This window comes from Emydura macquarii, unplaced genomic scaffold (genome assembly GCF_026122565.2).
Source record: "Emydura macquarii macquarii isolate MOO-44397 ecotype Brisbane River unplaced genomic scaffold, CSIRO-AGI_Emac_v2 contig_3128, whole genome shotgun sequence".
Taxonomy (NCBI): Eukaryota; Metazoa; Chordata; order Testudines; family Chelidae; genus Emydura; species Emydura macquarii.
The window spans coordinates 6,809,613-6,831,070 of NW_027133265.1; the positions used below are offsets into that span (position 1 = coordinate 6,809,613).

The 21,458-nt window shown below is 42.3% G+C and overlaps 1 protein-coding gene across 5 annotated transcripts in view; it reads left to right on the forward strand.

The window, feature by feature from the left end:
- The window catches only part of PDS5A (PDS5 cohesin associated factor A), a 172,735-nt gene that overhangs the window by 113,761 nt on the left and 37,516 nt on the right, over nucleotides 1-21,458 (forward strand). For all 5 annotated transcript variants that reach the window (XM_067531120.1, XM_067531116.1, XM_067531118.1 and 2 more), the window contains 4 exons: nucleotides 2,177-2,292; nucleotides 3,058-3,163; nucleotides 15,322-15,482; nucleotides 20,332-20,455. In XM_067531120.1, coding sequence (XP_067387221.1) covers nucleotides 2,177-2,292; nucleotides 3,058-3,163; nucleotides 15,322-15,482; nucleotides 20,332-20,455 — 507 coding nt within the window. The remainder of the gene's footprint in view (nucleotides 1-2,176; nucleotides 2,293-3,057; nucleotides 3,164-15,321; nucleotides 15,483-20,331; nucleotides 20,456-21,458) is intronic.

The following is a 21,458-nucleotide window of genomic DNA, read 5'->3' on the forward strand; positions in this document are numbered from 1 at the left end:
TGTGGTCTCCATTAAGTATGGGTTGTAATTGTTTAATGATATCCCATGTGGGTTCCAGTGAGGAGTGGTAGGTGCCTACTAGAGGTTTATGGCAATGGTGTTTATTTTTTCTATATTGAAGCAAGTTCTCTTGGGGTATTTAGGTGGCCCACTCCATGATGCAATCTAGTTCTCTGGTGGAGTGTCCTTGTTTGGTGAAGGCGGTTTTAAATGTGTTAAGATCTGTATCCCGGACTTTCTCCTCAGCGCATATTCTGTGGTATATGAGGGAGTGGCTGTAGATAACGGATTTCTTGGTGTGTTTGGGGTGGCTATTGGATCAATGAAGGTAAGTGTGGTGATCCATAGGTTTCTTGTCTGTACGGTTCCATTGTTGAACCTGATTATAGTATGCAGAAGTTGATGCTGGTGCAAGAGTGTTCTACAGAGAGTTGGATGGAATTTTTAAATTTGGGCAGCCCAGCACAATCTTGACCTATTGGAGGCTCCTGTAGTTAAAATCCTTGATTATGTTTTGTCCAGTTCCATTGAAGTCCACCTTGCATCAATTTTAGCATGCCACTGTTCTCCCCCTCCCCCCATGCAGTCCTGTTGAGTTTTCTCTGACTCCACTGTGTCCAGATTTGTAAAGAGGTTATTCAGTCCTTACTCCATGAGCTAAATAACCCCCTCCAAAATGGGATCTTTGCATCTGTACATTCGCTCCTTGTTACTGTCACATCAAACGTAAGTTATTTGTCTTCACTTTCAGGGCCTGTGCTCACCCTACCTATCATCTCACTCACTATCAAGATGTCAACTCCCATTTCGAGTTAGCCCAAGGTGCCAGCCTCCATGTCCCCCTAATTACATTTTTAAACAAGCACCTTTGTTTTTTCTCCCATGCTGCCCCTTACATTTCGAAGAAGTTCCCCATCAGCATTTGCAAAACTAACTCATTATCCTCCTTCAAATCCCTCCTTAAAACTCTTCTTTGCTGTGATACTTAACTCTTTTTTTTTTTTTTTGTAAACAATAGTTAGGTTACTGGTGTGCTGAGACCACTGCCTACCATATTGAGCAATACTGTTTCATTGGGTATGTCTGCGCTGCAGTTACCTGCAGCTGGCCCATGTCAGCTTATTTGGACTCTCAGGGCTGTAGGACTGTCTTTTTGTTCTGTATTTATATAGATAAGCATACTGTGCTCCATGAATAGGGCTCCTAGGCACTAGAATTATACAAATAATCAGTAACAGTGTATTTTAATCTACTATAATATGCCTGATACACCTCTTCTTCCAAACATCAAAGCCCATTCCACTAGATCATAGGCCACTTCCTCTTTGTGTTTTAAAAACTTCATCAGATCAGATCTGCAAGGCAGTCACTTAGTAGTTCTTGTGCTTCTATTAAACATTATGCCCTTGACTTGGGTGCAGGATCAGATGTCAAATTTGGTAAGACAGTGTTGCAATCACTATTGAGTCAATGGCAGTGAGGACTCCTCAGTCCCGTCTTTCAGATGGGGTGCTGCTTATGAGTCACCTTGAGTGGGATCCACACAGGCACATTCTCAAAGAAGACAAAACAGTTACCTTATAGTAACTGAGGTTTTTCGAGATGCTGTTGTCTGTGTGGATCCCATGACACATCCTCCATCCCTACTTTTTCAAGTGTTTTCTTCAACTGAGATTCTGAATGAGCAAGGGGGCTGGACGATTGCAGCCGCTCTGCCCTAAATGCCTTCAGTTATGAGGGGTGTGAGAACATATATGATGCAGGCATGGCCCAAAAGTCCCTGCTATAGAAAGATGCTGATCTTGTACATCTGAGGCGTACGCATACCTAGGACAGGATCCCACAGATGACAATTCCTTTTAGAAGAACCACTGTTTCTATCAGGTAAGTAACTTTTTTCTTAGGTAGTTGGATGAAGTGTTTGAGCCATTGGTTCTTTGCATAAATGTTACTGGGCCAGATTTATAAAGGTATTTAGATGGCTAAAGGTGCAGATAGTAACCTATGTGGAGGTACAGAAGTGTGTAGGTGCCTAACCCTCATCACTCCCATCAGAAGTCCATTGTAGCCACAGCCCGTCCTTTTCAATGATTGTATAAACTGTGTAGCTAATTTATGACTAATTGACTTGGTTCAGCGTTATTTCTGCTAATATAACATGTTTTTCTTTTTGTAGAGAGAGATAGCCCGGAAGCTTGCAAATCCCAAGCAGCCAACAAATCCTTTCCTGGAGATGGTCAAATTTCTTTTGGAAAGAATCGCCCCAGTGCATATTGACTCAGAAGCCATTAGGTAAGATGGGAAATCATATTGACCCATTACTGACTTTAAAGTGGATGTTAATACTAAGCTTATCTTTCATATTAATTTACATCTGGTACAGAAGTAGCTATCTGCATTTTTAAAAGTTTGTTTATATTGTTTTCTTCATTTCCATCAGTTTAGAAAACTTGACTTAATTTCTTCTATTTCTTTCTAGGATAAGTGGTGCAAATTATAGAAATATGAATATAAAAGATGGTACTGGTAACTTGACTATTTGGAGGCCTTATTTGAGGATAACAGACATGTGTAACTTCCACATAGCTAACACTAGATACAGTATGCTATCTAATAAGTGAATCAGTTACTTTTCCTTTGTGGGTTTGACGGGAAGGAGAATTTTTGGGTTTCTTTTGTGACTTACCTGGCAGCTTGATTATGTATTGAAACTGAGATAATACTACCAGTTTAGTTTGTCACCAAAATTAAGGCTTTGGGAAAAAGATGTGTTGAAGGGAGGCAGAATCATATACCAAACTATTGTATATGTGTTTTCATATTATTTTGATTTACCTGAAATGATTTTTAAAATTAAATATTCCCCAGCAAAATCAGGAACCTATAAGCATAGCATCTTTTTTGTGAAAAGTGTAAGTATTTTAAAACTGACCATTCTAGTTCATTGCCAAAACTAAATTAAGTTAATCTGAAAAGTCTTTGTTATAATGATCTATTACTGTTAATGCAGATAATCTAGTTTAAAAATGTATCTTTATTTTACATTTCTTATTTTAGTGCACTAGTAAAGCTGATGAATAAATCAATAGAGGGGACAGCAGATGATGAAGAGGAGGGTGTAAGTCCTGATACTGCTATTCGTGCAGGACTTGAACTTCTCAAGGTATTATACAGTAATGTAGATTAGTTTTCTTACACTGTATGGTAATGGAATCCCAACTCAGCTTCAACATATGACCCGCTTCTTGTAAAGAGTCAATAAGTCACTATGTCTTGGATTTTGTTTTATTGACAAGAAGACAAATACAAATAATGTTACATAAACTCCAGCCTCAGTCCCCTTTTCTGCATGTGGCCAAGCATTCCTTTTCCTTAGGGCCTGTCTGTCTCAAACCTTAGCTTCCTCGCTATAGAGAGCAGCTCACATTTACTTCATATTTAGGGCAGAATCTAATAAGCTACACCTACCCTGGTATGGGAGCAACTGACGACAGCCTGCAGAGATCCAACATCTGCTAAAAGGGAGAGGCAGCAGGAAAATCCTGCTCTTCTGTTACATACCCCCTTCCACACCTTTCTTCCCAAAAGCTATTTTCAGTCTTCATAAATTTCAAATGCTAAATATTGCAGCAAAATTTGTTTAATATGAAGATTTGCTAAAATGCCATCCAAGGCATCTCTGTGATAACTCTCTGAATTCTCCTCTGTGTCAGTCAAGAGTTGCAACCTCTAGAGATGCTGAAGGAGTCACTATGTTGCCAGCAGCATTTCCTAGTCTAATCCATGAGACCATCCTCCAGTGCCTAGGAGACACTGAACAGTTTTCTAGTTGCACCCCCACACTAAGGTAGCAAATAGTGTACTGGTCAGTTGTAGTGGGTCCCCCAGATTTTCCACCTGCAGGAGAATTGCAGTTGATGACTGGGACCTATGGATCCAGTTGTTGCAAACAGACACTACACCTAAAGGAGCTCAAGTCAGACAAATCTTTCTGCGTCCAGCCTGGTTACTATTTCTCTAGTCACCTGGATGGGCCCAGTACATCTCCTGGACTCTGTGTAAGTCCTGACTTCACCCAGGATCTCAGTTGTCATTGTTTCATATAGAAGCTTAGGCAGGAGTGGCTACTGGAACCAGTGGAGGTACACCAATGGTGATGAACAGGATACCGGTACCTAAACAGAATGATGGAAAAGCCTGGCTGAGGAGACAGTCTTGGAACCAGCAGCGGGGCTCTGCTGGAGCCTCCAGCTGGAATTAGTTTCCTTGATCTCTTCTGGAACTTTTGTGCTGCTGGGACTGCTTGCCAGATGGAAGATCTGACGGAAGAAATTATCCTGAGAGCAGAAGAAACAAAATTCTTCTTCGAGTGCCGGTCCCTATGTGGATTCCAGATGTGGGTGCGCATGCACTGGAGTCAGAACTGTTCAGAGCAGTGCTTGTCGACCCATGTGCGCCCCTTGCATCATCCACATAGTGCATCCAAGGTCTCATGTAGCGTTGCGTGGGTCAACGCTCCCTCGATTTCCTCTTACTGCCGCATGGCTAGAGTCAGAATGTTCTCCTCATCCTCCTACAAAGCTATGTAGCAAAAATAAATAAATAAATAAATAAATAATAAAGTAGTTTGTTTCATAGATAGTTTAGTTAGAGTTTATAGTTCTAATTAGTGTTAGAGTGTTAAAAACAATAGTTTCCAAGTTCTACCCTCCCTCGGGGCAGTCTACTCCAAGCGGAGGATTATGCTCAGACAAGCCAGGTTCAAGTCCTGCATTACATGCCCGCAATCGTTCTCAATGAGCGACGAGCACCAATACTGCCTCTGCTGCCTGGGTGAGACACACATCATCACGTGGTGCTCTGTTTGTTGCTCCTTTCTTTCGAGAACCCGTGAGGGAGAGAACTCTGGCTCAAGAAACATCATATGGAAGAGGCAATGCGTCCACGTGTGCACCCTGAGGTGGCACCGACAGACCTACTGAATTGCCCAACTGCACCAGCAGTACCAGCTGCGCCGACCAAACCACATTGTGCTCACAAGAAGCATGGCCACAGACAAAAAGGCGGCGTGGGACCAAGAGGGATCACCTCCAAATGCCACACTCCCTTCCACAAGCCGTGATCAGCTGGGTCAGAAGTTGTGCGCAGACAAACAGCTAATGCAGACAAAAAATTTAAACACTTAGACAAGCCCGCGACTCCAGCTGCTACTGCAGTCCCTCTGGACCCCCAGCGACTGTTGACTCCACTGGAACCAGTACAACCACCACTGTATCAACTCCAGGTGCCATGCATATCAGGCTGTCTCTCATCCCTAATTCCCACAGCAGAGCTCCTACTGCTGCTGGATGGTCCCTCACATTGCTATGAGGCACCATACAGCTCCATCTCCAGCCAACAAGCTGCTACTGTTATACCACCTGCCTGTGTATGACCACCTGAACCATCATGTTTCACTCTATCCACTCTGGTGGCACTGCCATTACCAGACTGGTCCTCGGAGTCAGAACCGCATTTCTCCCCAGACCGTCCATACAGCCCTCGTCCACACAACTATGCACAGATACAGGTACCACCTCAGCACCAATGGTTCAGGTACCCAATAGGCCCACCAGTGACAATGGATCGGAGGCCCTACTGCACGGCTGGGACCAATACTACGGGTGGGGAGCTCCATCACACACCCCTTTGGAATACACTGCACCACCATCTGTGTACGAAGAACCATGGTGCACCACGGGACCACTGGTGCCGATGGAACTGCAAGGACCAGCAGATTAACCATTTCTGATGGGTGCATCATCATTATCAGACGAAGCAATCATCCATCGTCACTATCTCCACAGATGACCATGGCCAAACCAAGACTTCCTGAGGTGTATGCAACAGCACTGAATCTGCCGGCAGAAGATGTTAAGGACTCACAAGTTGAGTTCTTATACATCCTCCAGCCAGCAGGCCCATCTCAGGTTGTGCTGCCAATCCACAATGCCATTCTACAGCCAGCCCAGGCAATCTGGCATGCTCCAGCCTCCTGCACTCTGATGCCCAAATGTGCGGAGAGGCAATACTTTGTTCCAGCAAAAAACACAGACTTCCTGTTTGTGCACCCACCATCAAACTCATTGGTAGTGCAAGTAGCCATTCAGTGGGCCAGACAACAACACCGCAGGACCACTCCTCCTAACCACGTCACAAAAACACTGGACCTCATTGGCCACAAGGTATAGTCGTCTGCCAGCCTCTAATTCCACATAGCCAGGTACCAGGCCATACTGGCGAAGTATGACTTCAAGTCATACTCAAGATTGGAGGAATTTCAAGCTTCCCTCCCAGAATCCAAACAAGCAGAATTTAAAGCTCTCATCAAGGAAGGCAAGCTAGTATCTAAGGTTTGTCTCCAAGCGGCAGAGGATGCAGCAGACACAGTAGCTCATTCCTTGGCATCTGGGGTGGTGCTTAGAAGGTACTCCTTACTTCAAACTTCTGGGTTACCAAAGGAGATATAAACTACCTTGGAAGACCTCCCATTCGATAATCAGAAGCTGTTCTGTGATGAAATGGAGACGCTTCACAAAATGGGTCTCTGATAACTACCACGCTTTATGAAGCATGTCCATTCCGACCATCCTACTCCACCTTCGACTGTCAGGCCTTGCCCATTCCTCCATAAGGGCACATCTGACAGTTATCAGCACCTTCCTTCCACCAGTAAATGGGACTTCCAAGTTCCTACAGGGCCTACTGAACACATTCCCTTCCATAAGGGAACCCATCCCAGTCTGGAACCTCAACCTAGTCTTTTCAGCTCTCACAAAACCACCATTTGAACCCCTGGCCGCCTGCCCACTAATCTAATTCTCCATATCCTTTCACAATATTCCACAGGGACAAAGTCTCCCTACAACTTCACCCCAAGTTTCTTCCTAAGGTGGCCTCACCGTTTCACCTCAGCCAGGTAATCCATCTCCTGGTTTTTACCCCAAACCACACTCCTCCAACAGAGTGTGCCCTACACGCCCTTGATGTCCACCAAGCACTTGCCTTCTACCTCCATCATACCCACAGTTTCTGAGCCTCGCCAAGACTCTTCGTTGTGATAGCGGAAAACTGAAAGGGCCGTGCGGTCTCTTCCCAGCATATCTCTAACTGGATCGTACATTGTATCACGGAATGTTACTCCCTTTCCTGCATCTCACTACACCAAACATCATCGCTCACACCACGCAGTCGCAAGCCGCCACGTTTGCCTTCCTCACCAACATCCCATGGCAAGACATTTGCAGGGCCGCAACCTGGGCCTCCATTCACACGTTTACAGTGCATTATGCCATAGCTCGCTCACTCATCTACTGATGCACCAGTAAGCTGCACAGTACTACACTCTCTCATCCGCTGAGCCCTAGTGCCCCCCTCCATACTCATTACTGTGCCTCCCACGTCTAGAATCTACACAGGGACCAGCACTCGAAGAAGAAAAGGAGGTTACTTACTGTAACTGATGGTTCTTCGAGATGTGTGGTCTCTATCTGGAATCCAGTCCCACCCCCCCGTCCCCTCACTGCAGGCCTGATGCCTTTTAGTAAGAGAAAACTGAGGGGGCATTGACCCATGCAACTGCATTAGAACTTGGACATACCACGTGGACAGTGCAAGGCACACACGTGGGTTGATGAGCACTGCTCTGAACAGTTCTGGCTCTGGCGCATGGCACGCATGCACACCCACATCTGGTATCCAGATAGGGACCACACATCTCAAAGAACTAGAGTAAGTAAACTCCCATTTCCCTTCTAAGCATAGCCAGAGGAGAATTAAGCAGAGGAGAGGAATTGAATGGAGGAGGCATATTCTGGTTTCCCCTTTACACTATGGAGCCAAGCATGCCAAAAGTTCTTAAACCTCTTAAGAAAAATGCCTTTAAAGGGGAGGAGGGAAAGGCTTAAGAAAAAGGAATTTTGAATATCAATACTACTTCATAAGCGCAAACCTAATTCTACAGTCAAAAGGTTGCTGCTGTATTTTCTTGGATGGTGTGTTAGAAGATCTATATGTTATAAAATTGGCTTTAATATTTAGCATTCATGAGTTATGATGATGTAATGTACAGTTTTGCTCTTTATTAAACTCATACATTTAATTTTTGATGGAGTGTTTTGAATTTCAGAGGTTTAGACCTGAAACATGATTTTGATAGGAAGGATTTTGCATTGTGTTTAATAAGATAGCAAAATTTACGAACTTTTCCCAATTTCAGCTATTATAAAATGTTATGGCACACAATATTTTGTAATAATATATTACTTATCAAGAATGTTGTAGACAATTTGATAGGCAGGTAAGAACCTGTCTCATACCCTTCACTGAAATGTTTACTGTATACATATAGATTGGGGAAAGGAGAACAAAGATTTTATTTATTGATATTTTGGATCATTTACAATAAGACTTTGCAATTACGCTGTCTTTACACATGTAAGTATTTCTTAATGCAGAATTAACTATACTAACTAGCATGCTATATATTGACCATATATTGTTATATCATTAACTACTATTTAGATAGATAATGTTAACAGACATTGTACAAACACACGATGGGGAACAAGTGACAAAAGCACTGTGACTGAACAGAGAATTTTAGCGTGCATCTGTCTAGTTACACTTTTGGATTATTTCTTAATACATAAAGGTTTTTGCTTGTTGAGTGTTAACATTCCACTGAGAAGGACGAAGGAGGGAAAGGTCTTTCGGAATAAGAACGTTTTGAGGAAGGATTTGAAGAAGAGTTTGATGGCATAGCAGATTACTGCATATGGGAGCCATCTGGAAGAAATTCCAGGGAGATGAACACTAATGGGGAAGTTAGTCATGCAGTTTAAGTGGAGTGAGGCATACCTGGTGTATAGCTGCAGAAAGACTAGAGAAATAAGCTGGTGCCAAGCCGTGTAGGGTGAGAATAGAGGGTTCTTTTTTGAGTAGTGTCCCTTTGGGAGCTCCACCTCAGGACAAGAAGCAATGGGCTTATATTGCAGCAAGGGACGTTTAGGTTGGACATTAGGAAAAACTTCCTAACTGTCAGGGTAGTTAAGCATTGTTACAATTGCCTAGGGAAGTTGTGGAATCTCCATCATTTGTGGTTTTTAAAAACAGGTTAGACAAACACCTGTCAGGAATGTTCTAGTTATTATTTAGTCCTGTCCTACATTCCTATGATTCTATGTGCGTGCACTCGTGTACACTTGGTCAAAGATTTTTGTGAGCAGTGTCCACAGGCCTGTGCTTGTGCCCTGAATATCCCTGTGCTCTGGTATTAGGGTCGATTGGGGGGTGAGGTACGGGGGGGGCAGACTCGCTGCGACTCCAGTTCCTTCTCAGTTGCCTGTGGCTTAAGGTGGCGTGTCACAACTTCATGTGGCTAGCTATCTCTCATGCTTAATTTTTTTTATTCCTTTGCAGTGGGGGGTCAGATTTCCCTCCTCCTTATTCCCTTCTTTTATTTGGTTGATTTGGGCCTTTGTTTTTTCTCTGACCTTGAGGAATGGGCAAGACCCTGTGCTTCAAACTGTCAGACCTGCCATAGGTCTTTTCCCTGCATGATGGACACTTGAGCTACCTCAGCTGCTTGGCAGAAACTCACATGTTATCATATGTCAGTGCTGCTGCAGTAAGCAAAGACCCTGGGGATCCCTCAGAACTGCCCAACTATCAATAAAGGGATCCCATTCCAGGGAATGGGATAAGAGAAGGGGAAAGTCACATTCTTGGTGCACATCTCAGGAGACTTCACATCCCTACACAGGTTATTTCTAAGGTCCTCCTCTCCTCCAGTACGGAGACCCTGGCACCGGCTAAGGAAACTATGCTGCATACCAAGAAACTGTCTGTTAAACAACGTACAGAGGCGCTGAAGCTGGCAGCAGACCCGGTGCCTCCGAAGCACAAGGACATTAAGGAAGTCTTCAGTACCACCTTCCTCTGTTAACAGGATCGCACTTCCCTGTGCTGTCTCCAGTACCATCCAACAAACTAACTCCTGAGGATCAGTATCTGGAGTTCCTGATACCTATCTAGACTTCTTTGCCACAAGGATCTTCAGATCCTGGAAGAACTTGAGTCGTCATTGCTCCAGAGTACTGAGAGATACTCCCCACCAGTACAGACTTGCCTTCCAGAATTTATGCTCTGTCTGGTACCAACACTGTCACTGGTTCCTCATAGACTCATTGAGGGTACCGAGAGAAGCTTCCAACTGGTACTGATATATCCTCAGATGCCATCTAATCAACCAACCAAGACCTGACCTCCGGTACCCACTCGGCCATTGATACTGGCACTGCTTGCTCCTCTGAAAGAGGTGGGAGTGATACCTCATCTGACTGAGATGCCCATATAAGGCACCTCTACTTCACTATTCCAGTCTCCTTCCCTTGCAGTGCATTCTGACTGAGGAAGCCCCTGCAGGACACATACCCAGCAAACGTAGTTAAGGACAACACTGTGGTTCTGCCTGCTTCTTCTTCCTGGTTAAATGGGCTTACTGGAATCCATGAGCCCCTTGTAGCGACCAGCTCTACAGGATTCCATCTCATAAGAGGATGTGCCAAAAGCAACAATCATCATTTATACTGCTCCACAGGAGTAACTTGCAGAGGAACTAGAGCAAGCAGAGAAAGAAGAAACACCACCTTACCGCAAATGCTCTTCTTTGTCAGATGCAGTTGTTATGCCTCCTCTGCAGTCTTACACTGACAATTTCAAGGCCTTTCAAGACCTTACAAAACAGATAGCAGAGACCTTGCATATTCTGTTAGAAGAAATACAGGAAGCCCAGCATGGCTTGTTGAAGATCCTCCATACATCACTTCAGGGCAAAATTATCTTGCCTGTCAAAGATGCTGTATTGGCCCCACTCCTATATGGTATGGCAAACTTCAGCCACTATACTACCTATGTGTAAGCAGGTTGAAAAAAAAATACTATATTCTGCTTGGAATATTTTTTCTTCTACACTACACCTAAATCCCTGGTGCTTTAAACCATCAATGAAAAAAACAGGCAACACTGATCCCATTCAACACTATCAGACAAAAAGCTGAAATGGTTAGACCTTCTTAGCTGCAAAAGCTGTTATTTGGCCTCCTTGCAATTCATAGTAGCCAATTACCAAGCCATGATGGCAAAATATTATTTTACAAACTATATGAAGTTCTCTTTTTTTTTTCATCTGCTGCAGGACCAGAAGGAACCAATTCAGTACCTCTTAACAGAAGGCCAGACAATTGCCAAAGCATCTCTCCAGGCCTCACTTGATGCAGCCAATACAGCTGCATGTTCAGTGGCTCTGGCAGTGGTTATGTGCCAAGCTTTTTGTCTGCAGTCTTGTGGCCTCCATTGGGAGGTATAAAACGCTATTGGGGACCTCCTCTTTGAGGGACACAAATTGTTCAGTGTTGCTACAAACTGATCTCTTCATTCACTTTAGGATTCCTGGTGACACTACAATCTTTGCATCCATATACCTGCGAGAAAGAAAAAATTCAGTAGATCACAGCCAGCACAATACTGTCACCCAGTTCTCTATCTGACTGGCTGAACCTCCTCAAAAGAAGCTCAGGTATGCTAAGAAAGGGCAGTATTCTACAATGACTTCCCAGTTGCCAACATCCTCAAAATAACCTTTTTGACTCATCAGTTGGGGATCATGAATTCTCTCCTGCTCCAGATCCTACTCTGTACCTGTCTCCCCTCCATCTTTATGGGGATCATTTCTCCCATTTTCTGCTTCTCTGGGAGCTCATCATCTCTGACAAGATGGATCCTGGAGGTTACTTCTACAGGTTATGCCATCCAGTTGAGCAGCTTTGCACTCCCCATCTCATCTCTCTTCAGGAACCGTTCTCATGAGCGTGTCTTGAGGCGAGAAATAACAATCCCTCCCCACGATGGGGGAGATCAAATCTGTTCCACTGGACTTTGTCAGGAAAGTGTTCTATTCCTGGTACTTCCTGTTTCCAAAGAAAAATCGGGAATGGAGATCAGTTCTGGATCATAGGACTTTGAACAGTTTTGTCCACCCTCAACGGTTTAGAAAGGTAATCCAAGCAGTGATCATTCCCTCCCTGGATCCAGGAGATTGGTTTTGTCTCCATTTACCTACACGATGTTTATTTTCATATAGCCACACACCCTTCCACAGTTATTTTCTACATTTTGTGGTGGGCAAGGACTGCCACCAGTATCACATCCTACCCTTTGGCCTCTTCACTGCCCCAAGATTCTTTACCAAAGTCCTCTTGGCAGTCTCAGCCCATCTTTGCCAGATGGGAGTAATTATCTTTTCCTACCTGGACGATTAGCTCCTGAAAGATCACTAATTTCTTGAGGTATAGACAGCAACTCACACAGCCATGTCACTGTTCTGTTCCTTGGGCCTCTTTGCCTTATCACAGAAAAACATGCACTCATGTCCACTCAAACTAGAGATTTCATTGGGGCCATTTTGGACTCCCACCACTGCCAGAGCATACTTACTTTTGGAAGAGTTTGCCATAATGTCCAGCCTCATTTCAACAGTATAACAAAGTCTGCAAACCACAGCAAGGACCTGCCTGTAACTCCTGGGCCATAGGACAGCATGTATGTTTGTGACACCTTTAGCCAAGACTATATTCCAGTGTCTTCAAGCCTGGTTGAGAACCATCTACACTCCTAACAAGCACAGTTTACCTTGGAGGGTCCTCGATTCTTTAATATGATAGTAGGATCCACAAAAGGTATGTGTGGGAGTTCCAGTCTTGCAGGCTCTTCCCACAAGGATCATCACTACAGATGTCTGCTTGACAGACTGAGGCACACAATTTCAGAACTTCCCAGCTCAAGGCAAATGAACCTCTCAGGAGACGATCCTCTATATCAACATACTAGAGCTGAGAGTGGTTCTTTCTGCTTATTAGCACTTTCTACCCTACATTGGGGCCACCCAATCAGAATAATGTCTGACAGCAGAGCAGCAATATATTATATCAGTCAACAAGGAGGAGCAAGATCCCAGTCCTTATATGTCAAATCTGTAACACTTTAGAACGGGTGCATACCATGCTGCATACAAGTCTCAGCAATTTATCTACTAAGACTTCAGAACATGATGGCAGATTTTCTCAGCTGACATTTTCACCTGCAGGAGATGACCAATGAGGTATTCAGAAGGATATGTCTGAGTAGCAGTAGGAAGAATGCTACCAGGAAGTGCTACTACACAGAATGGAAGAGGTCTGCAATCTGGTGTGATCAGCAGGGAATTTTCCCGCTGTGATCTCAGGTGCCAGTGGTAGTCACCAGTTGTCCTTAAAATCCTTGGGGCTCTCTCTCTCAGCTACCTTAGAGTCCACCTGGCAGTCAGATGTGTGTTCCAGCTACCAAAACCTGCTCTATGTTCTCATTTCTAGTCACATCCTGGCTTCTGAAAGGCTTACTTAGGATCTTCCCTTCAATGGTGAAGCCCATGCCAGCCTGGGACTTAAATTTGGTCTTATCAGCTCAGACAGGGTGCTGTTTGAGCCATCTTACTCCTTGCTATACCGTTCCATGAAGGTCTCATTCCTGGTTCTGATCACGTCAGCCAGAAGGATAGGTGAATTATGGGAACTCATGGGAGACCATTGACACACATTATCTTCCACAAGGACAAGTTTTCCATGCAACTGCTCCTGAGGTTTGTCCATAAGATGGTGTCAGACTTTCACATCAATCAAAGCATGCACTTCCCTGTATTCTACGTAGGGCCCTTGCCTTTTATTTGCAAAGGATGAAGGCATTTCAGAAGTCTCCTAGACTCTTTCTGTCATTTGCAGAAAGGACGACAAGAGGCCATTTCGTTAAGAGACTGTCAGAATGGATTTCTGGCTGCATAGTGCTCTGTTATGAATTGAACAGAGTCCCTTTTGGAGGCAGGAGAACACACTCGATGCAAGCCCAGGCATCCTTGGTAGCTTCCCTTAAGGAAGTCTCTATTAGTACTTGCAGAGCAGCAACCTGGGGCTTTGTACACACCTTTGTGAGACATTATGTACTAATGCAAGCAGCTGCCTCAGATGCCTCTATGATGAGCAGGGCAGTTCTGCGTTCTTTAATGGTACAGGGCTCCAGACACTCACCACCTCTGGAGGAGGAACACTTCCTGTGAATCAGTTGAAGTGCAGTACATTATAGGGACAAGCACTTAAAGAAGGAAAGGTTATTCACCTTGTAGTAACTGGAGTTCTTTGAGTTATATTTGTCCTAAGTGTAGTGCATTGCCTGCCCCTTTTCCTCATGTCCTTGGATCCTTTTGTGGGTCCTAGTGGGGGAGAAGGAACTGAAATGGCAGCAGTCTGTCAGTCCACTTTATATCTTCATGGTCGAGCACGATGAGAATGGGGGTTCTTGTGTGACCCGAGTGGACACTGCTAGAAAAATGTCTTGAGTCCTGGGCTCATGGAGTGCATGCACAACCTGAAGTGTACTACATATAGGGATAGCATATCTTGAAGAATTCCATTTACTATAAGGTGAGTAACCTTTCCTTTCCTTGCTCTGTGGTTTAGGTACTCTTTAAAAAAATGTCTTTACATCTGGTGTCTATCTGTGTAGTGGGCAACTCTGTTCCTGGTAGCCGAGCTCAGATAAGTCCAAAGGTATGCAATACTTGCATCCTATTGGACATCTGTTTGACTATTTTCCCCCTTCCTAGCATATGGTTTCTGAACTCCTGTATTCTGAATGTAGTTTTGCCTTGTGATAACTGATTGTTCTCCCTGTGGCCAGCTTTGAATTCCTGCATGTTTGGAAAAAATATATTAGCTAGGGTAATTCCTTCACAAGATGTTCTTGAATGTTTGTGACTTAGAGCAAAATAGCACCATAAGTCTTTCAGTTATACATTTTATTTTTACATATATCTCTCAAACGTAGTTGTTCTTTTTCTACCCAATTATCTAAGATTCTGGAGAAATTTAAGCTTTTGGGATTTCTCAAAATGAGGGAAAAGTGCTGCTACATAGGCTGGGCTATAAAACAAGTTCTGAGTACTATAAAAAAGTCTTGAATAAATATGTTCAAATATTTAAAAATCCAAATTTTTGTAAAAAGTAATGGCTGGAGAGCCCTGAAGAAAAAATGTTAGTAAATTTATCTTAAGATGCATCTTCATATGCATTACAAGAAATACCTTATATGAAGGTGTTATTTCTCATAAAGAAACATAAGTGAAAATAATTTTATTTGTTGGTAATCCATTATGCATGCGCAAAAACATTTTTTGGTTTTGCTATGTATCTACAGGTTTTGTCTTTCACACATCCTACCTCGTTCCACTCTGCAGAGACATATGAGTCTCTCCTGCAGTGCCTCAGGATGGAAGATGATAAGGTAGCTGAGGCAGCTATTCAGATTTTCAGAAATACGGGCCACAAAATAGAAACAGACCTGCCGCAGATAAGATCGTGAGTGTATTTCTTCACATTCTGGTAGTGCCTTTAACACTTAAATATCTATCCTCTTCTTAATCTATTCACCATGTTGCTACTAAAATAACCTTCCTTTCCTGTTGCTGTGAACATGTATGCCTTTTACCCCTCCACCATGATCCCTTCACTGGTTCTCTGTCTCTTTCCACATTTAATCTTCTTGTCCTCACTTTATTTTTATGTATTGCTGTAGGTTCAGTATAAATAAATTTTAAAAAATCTCTTCAGAATATACATTTAAAAAGCAGAATCTAGTCTAATTCCCATTTTTAAAATACCAGCAACAATAAAGATATTATAAAGATTTAATTTAACAACCCCCCCCCCCCCACCCACACACCATTTCTACCTAACTCTGTCCTTCATGTAGCCTCTCCCATCTTTTTGAGAAATGGAGAAAAGATGACCTCTGAAGGCTAAAAACTGGCTATTATGGACCAAGTTGGGACCCACGTCCAAAGATATGGGGTTCTAACAAAGAACACCAGCTTATCTATCCCTCCTTCCATATAATCTGGGTTCCATCTCAGGTGCTTCTGCTAACTGCCTCGGGGTATGAGGGAAAAAAGGCAATTTCTTTCATAGTTTTCAAGCTGTTTAGGCTCTGTAAGTCAAAACCAACAGCTTAAAATCAATTTGGAAATCAGTAGGCAGCCAGTGTGGATCATAAGGCATGAGTTTCATGTGCTTGTGGAAGGAGACATTTTCACAATCTAGTCACCAAATTCTGCATGGTGCCGAGGAGCTAGAATAAGGTATGCCATCAGTTTTGCCAGTATAAGATACATCCACATTAGGAATGCTTTGGCAGTATAGTTATGTCAGTGTAGCTATACTGACAAAGTGCTCCTAGTGTAGACCTGGCTTTAGGGTTTGACACCTCCAGAACATGCTGTGCTCCCACTGAGGCAGACAGCTATGACTGAATTTGACCAATTTTATCAAACATGAAGAAATGTCCTCACCTGGAGATACTTGACTCAGCAACAGAGAAAAAATACCTAAGATTAACCAAGCAAACTGAACAAGATTTTGCAGATGTGATAGTAGAAGCAAAGAACCAGTGCTCAGTCTTCCTCACAACCACAAGATAGGAGTTTTAAAAATCTTTGTTGCAATCTTTTTTGTTTCAGTTTTCACCAAAAAACTTAGTAGCAATTGGATGTCTAACATAGTGAATGCCAGTGAAAATGAGGTAGGATATGAGGCTAAAATAGGGAAAGAACAAGTTCAGAATTCCTTAGACAAGTTATATGTTTTCAAGTCACCAATACCTGATGAAATACATCCTACAATACTCAAGGAGCTGACTGAGGAGCTATCTGAGCCATTAGTCATTATCTTTGGAAAGTCATGGAAGACAGGAGAGATTCCAGAGGACTAGAAAAAGGCAAAGATAGTGCCAATCTATAAAAAGGGAAATAAGGACAACCCAGAAAATTACATACCAGTCATCTTAACTTCAGTACCTGGAAAGATAATGATGCAAATAATTAAGCAAATAAATTTGCAAACAGCTAGAAGATAATAAGTAACAGTCAGAATGCATTTTTCAAGAACAAATCGCGTCAAACCAATCTGACAGCTTTCTTTGGCAGGGTAACAAGCCTTGTGGATGGGGGGAAGCGGTAGATGTGCTATATTTTGACTTTAGTTAGGTTTTTGATACTGTCTCGCATGATCTTCTCATAAACAAATTAGGGAAATGCAGCCTAGATGGACCTACTATAAGATGAATGCATAACTGGTTGGAAAACCATTCCCAGAGAGGTAGTTATCCGTGGTTCACAGTCAAGCTGGAAGGGTATATTGAGTGAGGTCCCACAGGGATCAGTTCTGGGTCTGGTTCTGTTCAATATATTCATCAATGAGTTAGATAATGGCATAGAGAGTACACCTATAAAGGTTGCGCATGATACCAGTCTGGGAGGGGTTGCAAGTGTTTTGAAGGATAGGATTAAAATTCAAAATGAGCTGACAAACTGGAGAAATGGTCTGAAGTAAATAAGATGAAATTTCAGTAAGGACAAATGCAAAGTACTCCACTTAGGAAGGAACAATCAGTTGCACACATACAAAATGGGAAATGACTGCCTAGGAAGGAGTACTGTGGGAAGGCATCTGGGGTCATAGTGGATCACAAGCTAAATATGAGTCAACACTGTAACACTCTTGCAAAAAAAGGCAAACATTATTCTGAGATGTATTAGCAGAAATGTTGTAAGCAAGACATGAGAAGTAATTCTTCCGTTCTACTCTGTGGTGATTAGGTCTCAGTTGGAGTTTTGTGGCCAGTTCTAGGTGCCACATTTTAGGAAGATGTGGACAAACTGGAGATAGTCTAGAGAAGAGCAACAAAAATGATTAAAAGTCTAGAAAACATGACCTATGAGGGAAGATTGAAAAAATGAGGTTTGTTTAGTCTGGAGAAGACTAAGGGGACATGAAAAGGGACATGAAAACAGTTTCAAGTATACATAAAAGGTTGTTACGAGGAGGGAGAAAAATTGTTCTCCTTAACCTCTAAGCATAGGACAAGAAGTAATGGGCTTAAATTGCAGCAAGCACTGTTTAGGGTGGACATTAGGAAAAACTTTCTAACTGTCAGGGTAGTTAAGAATTGAAATGAATTGTCCAGGGAGGTTGTGAAATCTCCATCATGGGAGATTTTTAAGGGCAGGTTAGACAAACATCTGTTATGGATGCTCTAGATAATACTTAGTCCTGCCATAAGTGCAAGGGACTGGACTATATGACCTCTCGAAGTCCCTTCCAGTCCTCTGATTCTATTATTCTAATCTATCCAATTTGAGTCAAGATTTGCACCACCAACGTTCTGGCCATCTTCTCTTGTGCTTCAGTTGCTGCAGACCCTCTGTAAATCAAGATGACCTGTGAGACAGAAACTGTGTAAAAGAGTCCCAGAGCTTCACTGATGATTGAGGATCAGAGTATTACAGTAGTTCACCAGACCATCAATAGGAGCCTGTCTGAGGAAAGAAGTTTTCCCTCAGACCCTTTTGGAACCCCTCAGGTCCGTCTAGTTTCTGAGAGAAGACCATCAAAACAGTTCCCTAGCCCAGACAAGATAGGTGAACCCCAACTGGAAATAAAAGGAGACAGGGGTCAGTCTGTGACATGGGGATAAAATCAAGAGTCTGCACCTCCACTGCAGTCCCATACACCAAACTAAGTGTGAACCTAATTACGATTTGTGCCTGGAAACATCTGGGATAACTCCTTAGTGATCATGAAATCCTGGGTTGTTTCATATCACTCATTGTCTATATGGATGTTAAAGTTACCAAGCACTATTGGCCTCGAGAACGCCAGTGCTACCATAATGAGGAACCTGAGCAGATCCCAAAAGGACTTCATTATGCAATGGAGTGATTGATACACAAGGGTCAGTTCTAACTTAACTGTTTCTCTGGACTCACATACAAAGTGGAGCCATCTTACCCCTGCCAAGTCCCTCACTCTCATCAGAGAGGGTAGAATGCTATTTCCGATGTGGCTATAGAAAAAGACAAAGGACTCTGTATTTACCTCCGCAGCACTGTCACCCTTGCCACATAACAGACACATACAAAGCACACATTTTCAATCCACCCCATCAGCAAATAACATGCTTCCTGACTCCAGAGTCTCTTCTGGGTTGGGCCCGGGACCCTAGGGTTTCTCCTAGAGTTCCTGCTTGTGAAGATTGGGTTGGGGCCACAATGGCTGGAGTCACTTTCAAGGCACTGCATGATCCTTTCCTGGAATCAACCCTACTCCTTGTATTGTGCCTTATGCTCTGCCCACTCTTCCCACCTTGATGTTCTCTTTGTTTCTTCCTCCCACTCATTTTTGTGTCCTCATTCATGCTGCTCTTTGTGTGGAATGATGTCCCTTTGACAGTGCATGTTGTCCTCAGTCTCAACCTTAAAATCTTTACTCAGCCCACTACTTTTATCTAGCTGTACACAATTGACCTCTACTCAACATATATTTAAAAACTTCATTTGTTGTAATGCTAGTCTGTCCCTTTTTACTTCTACTGACTGTTATTTCCAAAGATTATATGATTACTATTGTTAATTCTTTGTGGCAGAGATAGGGTCTATTTTTTGTAAAGCACAATATGAAGTTGTGGAACTATATCAATATTGAAATGACAAGATTTTTCTAAGACCACTGGTAATTCCAGGACTATCCCAAGAGAGTGCAGCCATTTGACACATTCTTCTTTGGAAATCTGGTGTAATCCCCATTTATAGTGGAGAGCTCACAATTAATTTGAATCCTGGAATGTCTTGTTCTTTATTCACTTAATTAAACCTGCCATGGAAGACTTAGCTAGTTAAGACAGAGTCATTCAGGTAGACATCTGTAAATCACCAGCTTGATAGACTCTGCTCACCACATTGTTAACAGATTGTCAAACCTTTAGCATTTTTCCAGTTTTCATACTTTAAGGGAAAAAACCTGAGACTTCATTGTTCCAACTCTATGAACACTGCTTCAATTCATTCTTGCTATGCCTGCTTTTGTACAGAACATATGGACTTTATCAGTGAAAAGTGACAAATAATCTACTTATTGGTAAAGAATTGCTTTACAGTGGACTTTCCTTTTTTAAAATCTGATACAATTTCTAGATGAGGGTCAGCTGTTTACTTCTCATTATCATTCCTGAACAGCTTTCAAAAGAGTGCTTAATGCTGAAGATTATCATTCTGTGATCAGGGACCTGCATTGGTGAAGAGTTCAATCAGCAAATATTAGTGGAATTATTTTTTTGTTATAAATGTTTTATTTTGAAATATTTTAATTATTTCAGGACGTTAATTCCTATTTTGCATCAGAAAGCAAAGAGAGGTACGCCTCACCAGGCAAAACAGGCTGTCCACTGTATACATGCCATATTCTCAAATAAAGAAGTGCAGCTTGCACAGATCTTTGAGGTATGTTTGCCAAATTTGGTATAGTATTTTTATTGAATTTTGTTCAAATAATTTTGATCTCTTGCACTTTTAAATTTGCAGTAAAGAAAATTAACTTAATCTTAATTACTGTAGAATCCATACATAATTCAGGAACTGGAAGACTGAACTGAACTCTTAGTGCTGGAACTCTGCACTTAAGCTATGTTTCCAGTAAAACTTAGAAGAGAGTCCAAATACATGCTCCTCCCATACCCCTAGTGACATTGCCTGGATGCTGATACTTCTGGAATACACAGAGGAAATATCCCTTCTCAGTATTCTAGTAGCTATTATGATGAAAGAGAAATGTATGTCACTTACGCTTTGATAGAAGGCTCTGTTCACAGATGTTTCCAAGCTTTGCCTCCTAATGCTCTCCACTTAATTGTGATCAGGCTAGTTATTTCTGTTCACAATGTAACTGGATTAATTTTTAAATATTAAATTTCCATATAGCTGTATTATCTGATTTTTTGGTCTTTAGCCACCCATTCTGAAAATAGCTAATATGTTCAGTGTCTGAGTTCTACTGAAAAGATTAGAATGGAATGGAACCATCTTACGTCTTCTGTAGTTCAACATGTTCTATATGGACTGTAACATCTAAACAAGTGGACTAATTTACAGGAGTGCTGATCCCCTGTTTACTACTTTGAGATCTCAGTTCCTCTGGAAAATAAGGCTACTTAATTAGACACACAATTTCTGGTACCAATATTTGAAATTTTTGGCCTAAAAGAATGAGACTGATCCCTTTCACTTGATGCTATGAAAAATTCTGAGGCTGATCTGGCGTTCCTTGTAACACAAAACCATCCATTGGGTTACAAGAAATGCAAAATCAAGGCTTGTCTATATAAGGACATCTAGGAAAATTAATTTGAATTAACTAATGGTATGAATTTAAAATGCATTAGTTAAGCGCATTAAACCTCTTCAGAATTAAAATGTTCTAAATTTGGTTTAACTTAATTCACCAAAG